At 42.0% G+C, this 14,127-nt stretch overlaps 1 protein-coding gene across 4 annotated transcripts in view; it reads right to left on the reverse strand.

The window, feature by feature from the left end:
• DGKI (diacylglycerol kinase iota) overlaps positions 1 to 14,127 on the reverse strand; it is a 909,351-nt gene that overhangs the window by 307,729 nt on the left and 587,495 nt on the right. For all 4 annotated transcript variants that reach the window (XM_069227966.1, XM_069227965.1, XM_069227964.1 and 1 more), the window contains exons 9-12: positions 10,694 to 10,768; positions 5,373 to 5,468; positions 2,773 to 2,855; positions 1,798 to 1,858 (exon numbers count right to left, since the gene is read on the reverse strand). In XM_069227966.1, coding sequence (XP_069084067.1) covers positions 1,798 to 1,858; positions 2,773 to 2,855; positions 5,373 to 5,468; positions 10,694 to 10,768 — 315 coding nt within the window. The remainder of the gene's footprint in view (positions 1 to 1,797; positions 1,859 to 2,772; positions 2,856 to 5,372; positions 5,469 to 10,693; positions 10,769 to 14,127) is intronic.

A 14,127-nucleotide genomic window follows, 5' to 3' on the forward strand; every position in this document is an offset into this window, starting at 1 on the left:
AGTAAGCAGAATTCGGAAAAGAAGGGACGGGGGAGAATGCAACAATGTTACCAGTAGCTAGCATTCAGAGGGCTACCTCCTCTGCCATAGATACATTGCTACGAGTAATCAGCTGAGTTTCAGCCAGATTAAAACACAATGAGGATGCCCCTGAAAGTTCGGGAGCTGCCGAACCGTTAGTTTGAGGGGTAATATCAGCTGCAGAGCAGGGATTGACCTTTACAGCAGTCATCCCCGCAGGTTCAGTGGAGTCAACGGCAGAAGGCAGCTACATAGACATAGATAGTGGAGGCAGCGTGGATTGCTTGCTGGATCCCACCGTAGATTTTGTGATGAGGAAAGGCAGAGCAATGCCAGAGGACAGCAATTTCACCACAAGCTGGCTAAGCGTAGAGCCAGCAGAAGAGAAGACTGCAGAACCGGGGCATTTTAAAGCTTACTGAGATGAAGTGCCAGAGCCCATGTTGCCTGCCAAGTGAGGGGCCCTCCCTCCACGGACACAGACCGATTTAACGGGTGCCATAATGGCCCACTGGACAGCCCAGGGAATGCGGGCCAGTCAAAGATAGCTGGGGCAGAGACCAGAGGAGAATCGTGAAAAGGTAAACCAATGAGCCCTGTCCAGAGTAACTTTGGCGCCACACAGAACCGCACAATGTCAAATTCTGCCAAGTAAATAAGGTATGTGCACGCTGCCATTGTTCTACTGTGTTGCCCGGTTTCTGTCTGCTACGTGACCGCTGTGCAGCTGCTGAGAGGAGGTGAAATCACAAGAAGGCAGAAATATCCGCTGTCAGCAGCAGTGATCAATAACACACTCCTTTTCGGTGGCCGCCGCCCTCTTCCATGTCTTCCTCAAAGAAAGCCAGCAGCAATAACCCATGGTGGCAAGCAGCCCTTTGGGTCAAAGCAGGAACAGGAGAGGGGCACACACACACATGGTGAGTCAGCCCGCTGCCATCTTCCTTTTACTGGGGGGTAGGGGCGGGGGAAGGAAGAAAACTGTGATAAAACATTTTTTTCAACATCAGTAGAAAAGCAAAGAGAAATTAAAGTAAGGGGATAAAGCTGTTACAAAGGAACAGAGTAGGTGTTAAGAGGTTCAGGGTTATGATACACGGACGCTCACTGAGTAGCTGTGTGCTTTATAAATTCTGTGATTGTCAGTGAGAATAAGGGATTTATTTAGGATTATGGGAAGGGCTATAGTTAACGTTAGGCACAGTTTAGAGTTAGGATTTCGGTTAAAGATAAAAGCTTTAGGGTTATTGTTAGGTTGAGATACCTGGTTTAAAGCTTATTTGTAATAAAGGATATTATAAATGCGATTTCATTATTGGAGTCCTTCTAAGGTAAATTCGTATTTCCATTATTGATACTTCTTTTGTAGATTATTTTATAAAAGTATGTCTTTGTAAATATGCTCTTTTTAAATGTACATTCCATAAGAACTAGTGTATGAAGTAAAGTACAGGGAGAGTAAGAATTGCTGTTTAGGTGGAGAAAAACATACAGAAGAAATGACAAAGAGATGTGAAGGAGAGAAAGAATAAATCATGGAAAGCAGGACTTACTTCTGACAGCAATACATGCTCATCAAATGATAAAACCCGTGAACACCAAAGTTTCAACCAGAACAGATGAAAACTGTACATAAAACACATTAATGTAGAGTTGATCTAAAAATGCATTGCTTTACTTTGCTTCTCCAACTTCACTGTCAGGCCAACTGCAAACCAACCCACTCCCTACATCCATTCCATCTCGGCAAGGACTCTTGTAAAAATGCACACTCACCGTCCCGTCACCACCACAAGCCAGTATTCGAAGGTTTGGCACTTTTCTGTAAAGCTCAAGCCTAAAGGACAAAAGAAAACAAAAACAACTTCAAAGTTATTCAACATGGGAACAACTTTTTGTGACCATGCTTGAATAACACAAAGCCAGGATCATTGCAGTGACCACTTATGGGACAGTTGTGAGGGATATCTAGGCCCAATGGTTCTTCAGCAAGAGTGAAATAAACTCTTGTGTGAATAACATGACATTGCTAAATCAGCTACCCCCTCCTGCCAGTAATCTGAAAATCACAGCAACCACTGTGGAATGTATACAATCATGTATTTAATTTTTTGGGTTTTCAGACCAATATGATTGGAATTCATATTGAAAACACTGATATGTGCATATGAACTGTTACTTAAATTCACTACAATCATCATTTGCGGAAGACTCTTCTAATGTTGGCATTTGTGTGCAAAGTGTACTCGTTAACTGAAACACCTCATTTAACCATCCACATTTACAACACTAACATAACAATGCATAATACACATCATGCAATTCCTTGGAATAAACCTTGTTCATGACACATATCATTGAAATATGCAATGTGTACAGTTCTTCCACTATGTATAACTCTCATCATGTGAGGAAATTAAAGCAATATCACTTCATGTAAATGAATACATGTAACATTCTTCTCAATGTTTTCTGGAATTCATGCCATGAACACCAATTTATAAAAGTGATTGGTTTTCCAACCCTTTACTTCACTTTAATCCCCTAATCAGGGCATTTTGACTGTGTTACATTATTCTTTTCATATATGGTATCAATCCCCAAGAATATGGATATTTTCAAACCTCACTTTTCAGGAGACAAGCTGATTCTTCCGAGTCAATGTTGTTTCTCTCTAGGTGCAGTATATGAACATGGTTGCATGTATTCTATTCCAAGCACCAGTTTGGGCTTTGTTTTATTGATACTTACGCTTCTCGTGGTCCTTCCTGAGAGAGATCGAAGACTTGTCGTGGGTTTAAGAACCACATGAACATCTGTAAAACTTTCGTACCCTGTGAAAGTGTGATGAGATGAAGGTAGAGAGGTATCAATGCATCATTTATCTGAAAACAACAGCCAAAAGTGATCTTTTACATTGTCTTATTGTCAATCAGACAGTGTGCAGGTGACTGCCTAACCTTGTCCAACCATGCCAGTAGCAGTTATTTATTTACTTAAATAGTTAGGTATATTGCTTGGCACTAACATGTATTAGGGTGATATACATAAATCATATAATTTCCATTGTACCATAAAATTTGTAGCACATTGGTACTCTTAAAAGAATTGCAAGTACCAGTAGGATGTTGCAAAGGAATAGCAATCAGAAAGATTTGTACTAGTGACACCTGCTACACAGCAGCAATGCACATTCATCGTAGGATGTTGTGAAGTAGCCAGAGCATGGCAATAACAGATTGAGTCAAACAATAACCATTTTCTCTGACTAATCTAAATGTTCTTTACCCATATAGCACTATCTTGCATTGCTCCTAGTCTGGTAGCCTAACCTGAACTCTTGTGACTTCATTATCGCTAGCTCTGGACCTGTTGTCTCTCCTGTGCCCCTTGAGACAAAATCCTGCTTTGCTGCTGCTCTAATGACTTCCCACATCCCTAAGGCCCTTACCATTTCTTGTTCCTGTTTTGCTGGTATCACTAGTCGCCAGAAACCTCATCTTGCATTGTTACTTCTGTGCTAGCCTTTCTGATGCTATGAGGCATCATTATGTCCACCCAGGACATCACCTCCGCCGTGAAATCCGTCCACCTGGGAGCTCCCACAGACCCATGCCCGTACCACATCTTCAACCTTGGAAACCAAAGGTTCAGACAGGAAATCACCACCCTGCACACCACCTCTTTCACCACTGCAACATATCCCGATGCCTGGAAACACGCCGAGGCAGACCACTATTTAAAAAACCCTCCACTGACACTAGCAAACCCCAAAACTACTGGCCAATTTCCTGCTCCCATTCCCAGCAAAAGCTGGAAAAGATCATCAACAAGCAACTCATGACATACCTGGAGCAGGACCACCTACTCAACGCCTCCCAATCCGGCTTCCCCAGCAATAACAGCACGAAACTGCAATGATCGACGCCACCGACATCAGATCCCACAGTCTCATAATTTTTTCCTATGCAGACGACACCCAACTTATCCTCTCACTCACCAATGAGCACAATCAGCTGACAATAACTACTGCTGGAAGCCTCAATAGAATCCCCAGAGCTGTCCCTGGAGTCTATATGCTATACTTTCCAAGAAAAGTTACAATTTCAAACAGGCCATGCAGTGGGCTCCATTAGACAGGGAAGTAGGCTCGCTCCTCAAGGACTAAACATACAAGCATTCAGGTTTGGCTGAAAGTGCACCTAACAGGCTCCTATAATTGTTCCCTATTGTGGATCACTGAAATATCCAAAATGTATGCAATAAACTTGCCACTCTTCATAGCAGCTTGGATCATACTCTTCCCTTCTCTCACAGTAACCACACATGGAAATATCCTGGCGATTGGCATCTAGACCTAAGAGAGAGAGCAGCTTTGCAAACCATGAGGGACTCATACTGTTAAAGCTCACACTCTCCTTACCACTTAGCAAAGACCACAATCCTTTGTAAATTCTAATTGCTCTTACACCCATTGTGTCCCACAGCACAACCAAATTCAGATAGAAGAGTGGTGAACAACAACTAAAGCCACAACCCCTGTTCACCTTTTGTAGAAATGTCAACAGTAGAACGTGTACTCAGCAGCACAGGTGGATGGACAAGACGTATTACAGCCCTTTTAATGGAAGACCATGATACAGCAGCACTGGCCATGGGATTCCCCCACTCCACTAGGTCGAGAGCTAAGGTAACTCGGTAAACAATACCAGAATCTTCACTTGATTATATATTATTAACATTTAATGCTGCAGAACAAAGTACTCCCTTGCCCTCAACAAGATGGTCCCTTTAAACTATCTCAACTCTACAGCACACAAGGAGCACCAACACCTATGGCCCATACAGAAAGACACTTTTTATTTTCCCTACTGTACAAAACATTCTTCGAGGGTTTACAGCTTCTGTACACTAACAGCTGCAGTCATGTTAAGTGGTCGTGTACACATGCACTTGAAATCCGACCTGCTGTTCACTAAGAGCCACAGTTTTTCCAAGCCTAACAGATCCTCTGTCTTTGCAAGCATCCACTCTTCTGAACTTGATTAGCAAATACACTCTCAGGACTTGCAAACGCCTAACTTTAATGTACCACATGGGCCACAGACTTCCATCATTCTCATAGAAACACTCTTTTATTCCCCTTCAATTGAACATTATGGAGATTGTGAACCAGGGTCCTCCCTGACCACTCAGAATGACTTACGACAACTGCGCACCAGAAGCCATAGCTCGCTCCAAACCTCAAAATGACTTTCTTTGATACTCTAAATTCTACTGGGAATGAGAAGAAAAAGCGTTGTCAGACTGCTAAAAGAAGGAAATCTGTAAAGTCATACTCTGGATCTCACCTGATTACCTCCACTCTTTGGATTCACAAATACAAGCAGCGGTTTCATGAGGGGGGAAGAAATGGGTTTCAGTGCAAAGGGCCGGCCTTTACTGTCCTGAAAAGGAGAAAGGACATAATCAATCCATGAAGGGACAGATGAGATTAGAATGTAACAATTTGTAACCCACTCCACTTACCAAGTAAGGCCTGAGTCTAATACAGACACGTAATGAACTCAGTAGGATGAAGTAGTAGCAGGGAGGGAGGGGTGTTACAAATCAACATTAAAGCCTTACAAACAGAAATTACAGAAAGAAGCTAAAGATGTATACACAAGTTCACAGAGAACCCACAATGAGAAGCATTATGTGATACATGCAACATTTAACGTTTTTCACCTGCTCTAAAACACTAAGGGCCAGACGTATCAAACCGTTTTACTCATTCTGTGTCTATGGGGAAATGTGTTCGTACATATGGCCCCATGTTGGTAAAACACTTGAAAACACAGCTGTATGTCTCTTTGGGAATTATCATGAAATACCCTGTTCAGAAACTCTATGATCACTATAGCTATAGAGATGAGGTGTGATGGCATATGCAACACCTAAATCTACTTCTCTGTCTAGATACAACATAACTTTGAACTAACACAGCAGAAATGGCTTGCTGCAATACACGATTACATTTTCTGCGGGATCGGTTGACAAACATCCTTACGAAGTATACAGTAGAAAAAAATTGATGTAGCCTGAATCCACCGAAGGGAATTATTTCAAGAACACAACACAACCACAAAACATCATGTGCCTGCTGAATGTGCATTGTATTGGTACTAGATGGCCCTATGTGTGACTCCTAAATCTGAGTTTGAGTGGGCTATTCCCTTTAAACTTTTGATACCACAATATAGGTGTGGCAGCAACTGCAGCAGTCATTAGTTTGTTAAGGATGAACTGGCCAATCTATTATTGGTACACATGGATCAATGTCTTGAGTGATAGACAATGCCTACAGACGCCTACAGGGAAAGCTTTCCTTCCCATGGAAGCTGTGGAACTGAGACTAAGGTTGAATTAATAAGCATATGTACAAAGACTCAGGATTTCACATCTTGCCCCCCCCCACCAGACCTGCATTTCTTCCTCAAGGTAACCTGTGCCTAAATAATTTAATAGAGGATAATCCTCCTGTAATGAAACCCCCAGAACACTATAATATCTGCAGCATGCAGGTACTCCCATCTCCGGGGACTAGACCAGTCAGTCGGCTGCTGTAGGTTTATATATGCCGATGCCTTGTGCTCAATAGTAATGGCCGGTCTAGTGACACGGTGAACCATGGCGCTGGGGTATTTCTGTTGACCGTAGAGATCACCCTGATATAATGATAGCAACAAACATTATTTCTAAGTAACTATCATTCGCTGCTTCCCATCTGCTTCTTGAGCTCTAGCATGCAACATCTGTGGTATAAAAACATTATAACCAACCAAACAATCACACTGGGCCTCTCATCCCACAGTGCATTTGGCAACTCTATACACACGAGTGATGAAGAGCATTTTCTAATGAGCAGAGAGGGTTCATTATCATTAAAACTAAATAATAAAGAGAAACAACTCAGGAAAACATCCGGTTTGTAAAAAAGCATATAAATGTGAGTAATACTGCACCACAAAATGTACAGCTTCATGCACTCAGGGGAGGTTCAGGGAGAGGAAAGCAATCATAGAAAATGACAGACACCTCCCTTGGCTCTGCAATGTACTTACTTAATGGGACATCTAAGTTCCACATGGGCTCCAATGCTTCAGAGGAATAAGCAACAGGTAGCAAGGGAGCAATGACCCTCATATGACTTCCATAATTTCAAATACATTTGTCACACCCACATATGACTTTCATCATAGCAAATAAACTTGTCACAAGTGGCAAGCCAGGCAAAAACACAAGCTTAATGGAGGCCCTGTAGCATCCTGGCATGGCAAAGTCAGCCCCTGGTTCTCTGCTGCCTGTTCTATGATCGGATACAAAGACATCACACGGAGATGAGACAAAAGTGATGGATAGAAATCACTGAATTATGCTTAACCACTGATAATTCTTCAGCATATCATTCTATTCAACTGGATTTTAGCTGTGCAGTGGTAGAAGAGGGCCAAGCACATGAAAATAAGTTTTGCCAGCCTTCAAAATAATCAGTGCAGCCTGAACATCTAGACCATGTTCCTTCTGACAAACAACAAACATGTTTAGCTGCTGGTGCGTTGGTGAGGTGTAGCTTGGAGCCCCAAACCACACTGTCCCATTGCACTCAAGGATACTCACTTAGACAACAAATAGGTGAGAAATAGAAAGGTTTGCATAAACTTTAATCACTCTCACATGTCCTGCTATAGAAAGAGGGCAGGAAACAGAGTAGAGGTCATAGTGGTATTAGAACCAGCTCAACATCTGTTAAGGCACAATTACATCATGTTCCACAGGGACAGTGTAGACAATTTAATTGGGTTATGACAACAATGTAATATAAATGCAGTATGCCAAGCCAGATGTCAGTGCCTGTTCTTGATGCATGGGCAGAAATGACTGCAGACTGTTCATTTACAAGTGTAGGCACTTGCCAAGGGCTCTGTCCAGTTGTACATCCGTCAAGTCTCTAGAGTGGGTGTCAAGCTATCCCCATGACAGTGCCAAATCCATATCTAAAGCCATGAAAAAGGCAATAGCCTTGAACATACAAGGTTTGGCAGAAGGGAGTGTGGTGAATTCTGATTTCAGTACCTGATTGAGGTCTTTCTGTGACCAGAATAAATGGAACTGCAGAGTGGGTTATATGGCTACGGTCCCTGCATCATCAAGCGTAATGGGAAATCTACATCCTACTAGAAGGTTAAATTAATGAACGGAGCACAAGCAACTAAACACCTAACACATTTATTAAGAATCCGTAATCTCATTTCTTTTTCCAACTAATTCCTAAGTAATCTCTTGCTGTAATCAGAGGAAGGAAACTATTTTCTTATTCCACCAGGGTCTGATGTTTCGAATGGTGGAAAAGAAGTTGTTGCTGTCAATGACTTATGAAACAGCCAGGCTATCCTGTGCCACAGAAACATTCCTTTGAAGGAAAGTGTTGTACGAGTTGCGTTTTCCTGCTTATGTGCCTCTATTTATTCACATACCTAAATTTATTAGCGCCTTTCGTTTAGCATTAACGGCTCTTGTTTATATTATAATGTGTTACTTTATTATAGGTTGGTAGTGCACCAATTGCCTTTATTTTCAGTATGAGTTATAATGTGTAGCAGATTTTAGTAAATATACAACAGGATTTGTATATTAATTCTTGCACTTTGCATACTAATTGCAAGGTCTGACCTATTCATCATAAGAAGAAAACAGTACTTAAGTCTAATGCAAAGGCTTCTTTGGGGAGAGAATTCTTCAGAATTTACTTGGAGTTGCAAGCGGAATCATACAGACATCATAACTGAAGGCCACGGAATTGTAAAGCCAGTCTAAACTGTGTATTTCACAGTTTGGAACACCAAGCCAGGTTATAACCTTTTCAAATCACAGTAGCTGATTGAAAACAACTCTATTATGCATCAATGGTCTATGTGTCAGAAGTTATCTGAGAAACTCCTATGGGCACATTGGCGTTAAAGATTTAGCTAGAGGCTAGAAAGGGAAGGGACAGGTTGGTTCCATCTATAAATTCTTTGCTTTAATGAACACCATCTGAAATGTTGCCATTCTTTTTAATCTATAATTGTGTTGTTTTATTTTACTAACCATTATGTTTTTTTTTTGTCAGGGCTTGGAATTCCTATAGCCTAACCCAGGACATATTGTTTACGGTCAAGGGCAACAAGTTTTCATGTTTATTTCATCCTTGGGACAAGTAGGCCCAACCACCTGCAGCACAAGCCCTTTGTCTGCCAGTTTACAAGGAAGGGAATTGTCTGCACTGGAGGTAATATTTGTGTCCATAAGTTAATGCTGTTTGAACTTTTATTTATGGTTCATTAATGCAAAGCCTTTATTAATTAAGGTGAGCAATCTAAATAAACGCTGTAAGGTCACAAAGCACTACTGACAAAGGTTCCAGAAAAAAATGTATGTACACACATTTCAAAGGTCAAACAATATGAGGCTACATATAATGCTCCCAGAATGCTCTCTGATCAGATGCAAATGTGTGCAGAAGCTTGTAAGCAAGATTAATGATGCTCTGCTTTCAAAATAAAATGTTCAGGAAAAAAACGTTTTGCTAAATTACTGTGAAATATTAAGTACTATTTCTTTGAGGCATCGTTTAAAAAATAGTGTTGATGCATGCTAGTATTCCCAAAAAACATTCATAATGGAACATCAGTGTAACCATTTTCAACAAGATTATGGGAAACATGAAAATAAAGATCTGACATTGGTAGTCAGTCTTTTGGTTTTGTCAGTGTATTTCTTGCTCTTACACTTTATTGTTGTAGGAGCTGCTAGGCCCTCAACATTGTAACTAACATTGACAAAAAGCAGAAACAAAAATAGTCTCAAACAGCACACATTGCCCCAGAAGTACCTGGCACTGAACAAAACTACTTTGTGTGCCAATATGCTTCTTGTGGAACAGAGAATGCTATCACACAGTAAAACCAGCGGGTAGATGGACAGAGAGAGAAATATAATTTTAACAAAAACACAGTGTCTTGATTAATGCTGGTACTAACTGGGGGACAAATTCTTAAAGAAAGTCACAAAAGTGCACCCATGGTATATGTCTTTGCATAAGTGGCCTTCATGAATTCACAAGAATTTACAGAAGTAGACCAGAAAATCCCACTCCTAGAACATATCTGTGAACTGTAGTTTAGCATGAGCAAATATACATGTGTAGATTTGCTCATGTGAAAATCTATTGAGTGTTTAAAAGTTTACTTTCCCTCCAACCACTTTTCTCCCAATCCTGGAAGAACTTCTACTTCTGCCCTTGTCAGGAATACATTTCCAACCTTTCTCAGCATGGGCAAAGATTAGAGAGGTGCTGGTGAAAACATATACTGTAGATTGCGTAGGAGTGTTCATCCATGGGGAAACAGAGCTCTGGAACTCACTAAAAGCTAATAAATAATCCTGTAGTCTTCCAGGATTGATTGTTACATTAGACACACCACCCCCTAGTAGGTGGTGGTAGGTACATGGATTGCAGTGCGCTGGATTTCTAGCCCAAGTTGGTAAGGTGACCTGAGCCTATGCTCTTCCCAGAGGGTTATTAGTGCCTAAAACAGAGCCTTATTTGTTGGCAAACCTGCAAAACCGCATCCAACGTGTCACCCACCTCGCTGCCTTTCTTGCTCGCTTTCCTTTTGAATGACGTCCTTTTTTTTCGCCGACTGGAGTATTTTAGTGCCATCTGCATATAGAAGGAGCACAGTAAGAGACAGAGACATCAGAAGAAGAACAGCATCCTTCAACTTATCCTTGCTTTCCACTACCAGCTGTGCAGAACCAGCCATATGAGGAGTCAAAGCTAGGTGCATCAGGAGGCAGATAAACCTTGCAAAACCCTAAGTGCGTGGACAAGGCTCACATCGCCCGTTATTGTTGCATTTACTAAAGCACAGAAATTTAGTATTTACCCTGGTATGACCAATACACAAAACCAAGAAAACCACAGTTACAACACATGCAGACTGATCCCCAAAACAACGTACCAAAGTAGGGCATGCATACAGAGTACTCCATGTTGATAAGGAACTCAGGGCTACTGGCCAATCTGAAGAGGGCAGGGTCTGCCAAAACAGTGTTTGAGTAACACACACCATCACTCTTTGTGTCAGGGTTTAGCGAGGAGCGGGGGAGGCGGCTCACAAAGGGGTGATGAGACAAACACTGCAGCCACTTCCTATCTGAGTAAGCACTTAATGCTCTGGTCTATCCTTTACTCTCCGCTTCTCTATGCAATGTTCTTACAGTAATTTAACTCACTTGCCTCTGTGTAGTGTATGTTATACCTTGAATAAAAAGCAAAAAATTCACTTTTATTAATGCTTCAACTTTGTGTAGCTATGCATATTTTCTTTTTAGTATTTATTACTATTCACTACAACTAAACAAGCCTTTTGAAATGTGCTTGCCTGAGACTCTAATTCTCTCTCCATAGTCCCAAGGCAGGGGGCCAGCTACTAGCTTCCAGGTATATTGCAGCATTTTCAAAGTATTGTCCTATCTGCGGGCTAAGGCAGACATCCAGAGATACTGAGTTTGGGATCACCTAGAAGGAGATTGCCAGCAGGAACTTTCAAGAAGGCATGATAAGGGCCTCATTTAGCAGAGGGCAGTAAGCAAAATAAGACATGAAAAAGGAACAGCAAACAAACATAATTCAAAATTAGATTTTAGAAAATATGCAATCTACGGAGGGCACTGTGAGTAGAGGGCTTGAAAGGAAAGGGAGGGTAATTCAGGGAACTATGTAATGTGCCAAGAGTTTGCCGGTCAGGGGATGAATCAAATGCAGAGGTGAAAAGTTCAAAATCAAGGCAAAGCTTAAGCAGGGCCAAGCTTTGGTAATGAGAAAGAGAAGCATTCACCAAACTGGTTTTAGAGGTAATGTGGCTAAACTGGGGAAGTGCAATCGTATTTTGTCCTCTGGTAAAGTTACATATTGTCTCCAAATGACCATTGCCATCCTCATGAGACTATAATATTTGTCCATGACATATGTGTTCATAGTGCATCCAGGAATCATGGTCATATTAGCCACAGACTTGTCTTTCTTACAGGATTCCCAAGGTCAATTGACAACACTTATTCATTGTTGTACAGGACCAGCCTTGATTGTGTTTAGTGTGATTTGGCCTGCCACGATCTGCTAGCGATCCAAGGACTTGGCTTTTATTCTAACGACTTGGTCCTCTTTCTACACTTTATTTTTTAGGTCAAAGCCTATCAGACAGTGAAGCTCTCTGGTTTGCAAATGCTTCTTGGGGACATTCTAAAAGCCTCCCTGGGAATGCATTCTGCTCATTGCTCACCATTTACTATGTGGTTTGTAACTCACATTTGATTGCTTTCTATTTGATGGCTTTATTTGTTGTAGGCTTTCCAGCAACTCATTACCCAGGCTGTGGAATATAGCCTGTTTACCATCGCTTCTTGCATTTTTCAACAGGTGTTCGCTTTCTGTTAACAGGACTATGAATTATGTTCTTATCTTGTCATATTTGCTGTGCATTCAAAGACAGAGGTCAAATGTTGGGCTCTGTCTGTCAACTTGCGATAAAACTCTTTACCCTTATTTCTGATTCCTAGTTCTCATTGTGTAGCCAAACAAGTTACACTGTTAATTTGAATTGCTTGCCTAATGCGAACACCCTTCACCTCTCATGTTAACAAAGAAAAGATCCATCAGATGACCGATTGTAGGAGAATGGCACAGCGCTGGATCAAATGCACATGGAGGAGATAAGGGCTAACATTAATTTGGCGACAGTTGCTGGATAAAAAAGTTACTTACTTATAACTACAGCACAGCTATACTTTCCAGATCCACATGCTGATAGGAATCGTCCTTCTCACTCACCCCAAAAACTTTTTATATTGTGTTTTACTATTTGCTGAAACAATCAAATGCATATATGCACCTGGCACAACACTTTTTTATTGGCAGACCGTGTTACACAGCAAAGCCTCAGCAACTAATGTTTTCTAAGAAGTATGTGTTTCTGGTAATACTGCTGGACACGGAAGAAATTCACTTTGGCAATATCCATTTTGAGACAGGTCTGCCTTGGACTGCTGGACTGTGGGCAACAAAGGCTGCTTCACAAACCAAATGCCTTATCAATCATTTTGTCACTTTTAAAGTTGATTACGGACAGACACAGACAAACTGACTGTTAATGTTGGAAATGGCTCTCTAGACAGTCACACAATGGGGGCTTAGGTGTGACTTAATGGGCTTTAATGGTCCATTAACTGGCTTGATGGGGGGGGGCTGCAGCTTAGCACTGCCTCACTTACACCTGAATAGGGCTGTGCCTCTGCCCACACAAAGAACTGCATAACCCCCTGTAGAGTGTCTGGAGCTAGGGAGGGCAGGTCAGGGACCTTGTGGACTTCAAAGGAATGCTTGGAAGTTTCTCCCACCTTCCAGAACCAGGGCACCACAGTATAAATACTGGACCGCAAACCCCATCAAATCAGATCTCTACTGGAACCAAGGACACTCTGCCAGGAAGAAATACTGCTGTGCTGCCAGGAGGACTGCCACTCTGCAACTGGATTGCTGTGTTGGCCTACTGCTGCTGTGCACTGTGCTGTGGGAGGGACTGCCACTTTGTTGCTTGCTCTGCTGTGTTGGCTTGCTGCTTCTCTCCTGATGTGAGCCTCTTGGTGCTGCTGGACTCTGCCATCTGTGAGTCCTACCTCTGTCTGTGGTGCCCCCCTCCAGTCCTAGGTCTCAGAAGAGGTTTCTGCAGATACAAACTTCAAAAAGGGATGCATTGCCCCGAGTGTGGCAGAAATATTGACCCATCATGTCCTCACCGTTGACGCATTGCTCCAACAAAGTTACTGTTCGGCGAACCCTGCGTGGTTCTGTAGCTGGTTTACCCTCCATCGTAGTCATCCTGGACTTTGGATATGCACCTGTCCTTCAAAGCCTCAAGTAACCTTTTGACCTCTATATACCTATAAGCACGGTTTTCACATTTAGGGGTCATTACAACCCTGGCGGTCGGTGGTAAAGCGGCGGTAAGACCGCCAACA

Source organism: Pleurodeles waltl, chromosome 4_1 (genome assembly GCF_031143425.1).
Source record: "Pleurodeles waltl isolate 20211129_DDA chromosome 4_1, aPleWal1.hap1.20221129, whole genome shotgun sequence".
Lineage (NCBI taxonomy): Eukaryota > Metazoa > Chordata > Amphibia > Caudata > Salamandridae > Pleurodeles > Pleurodeles waltl.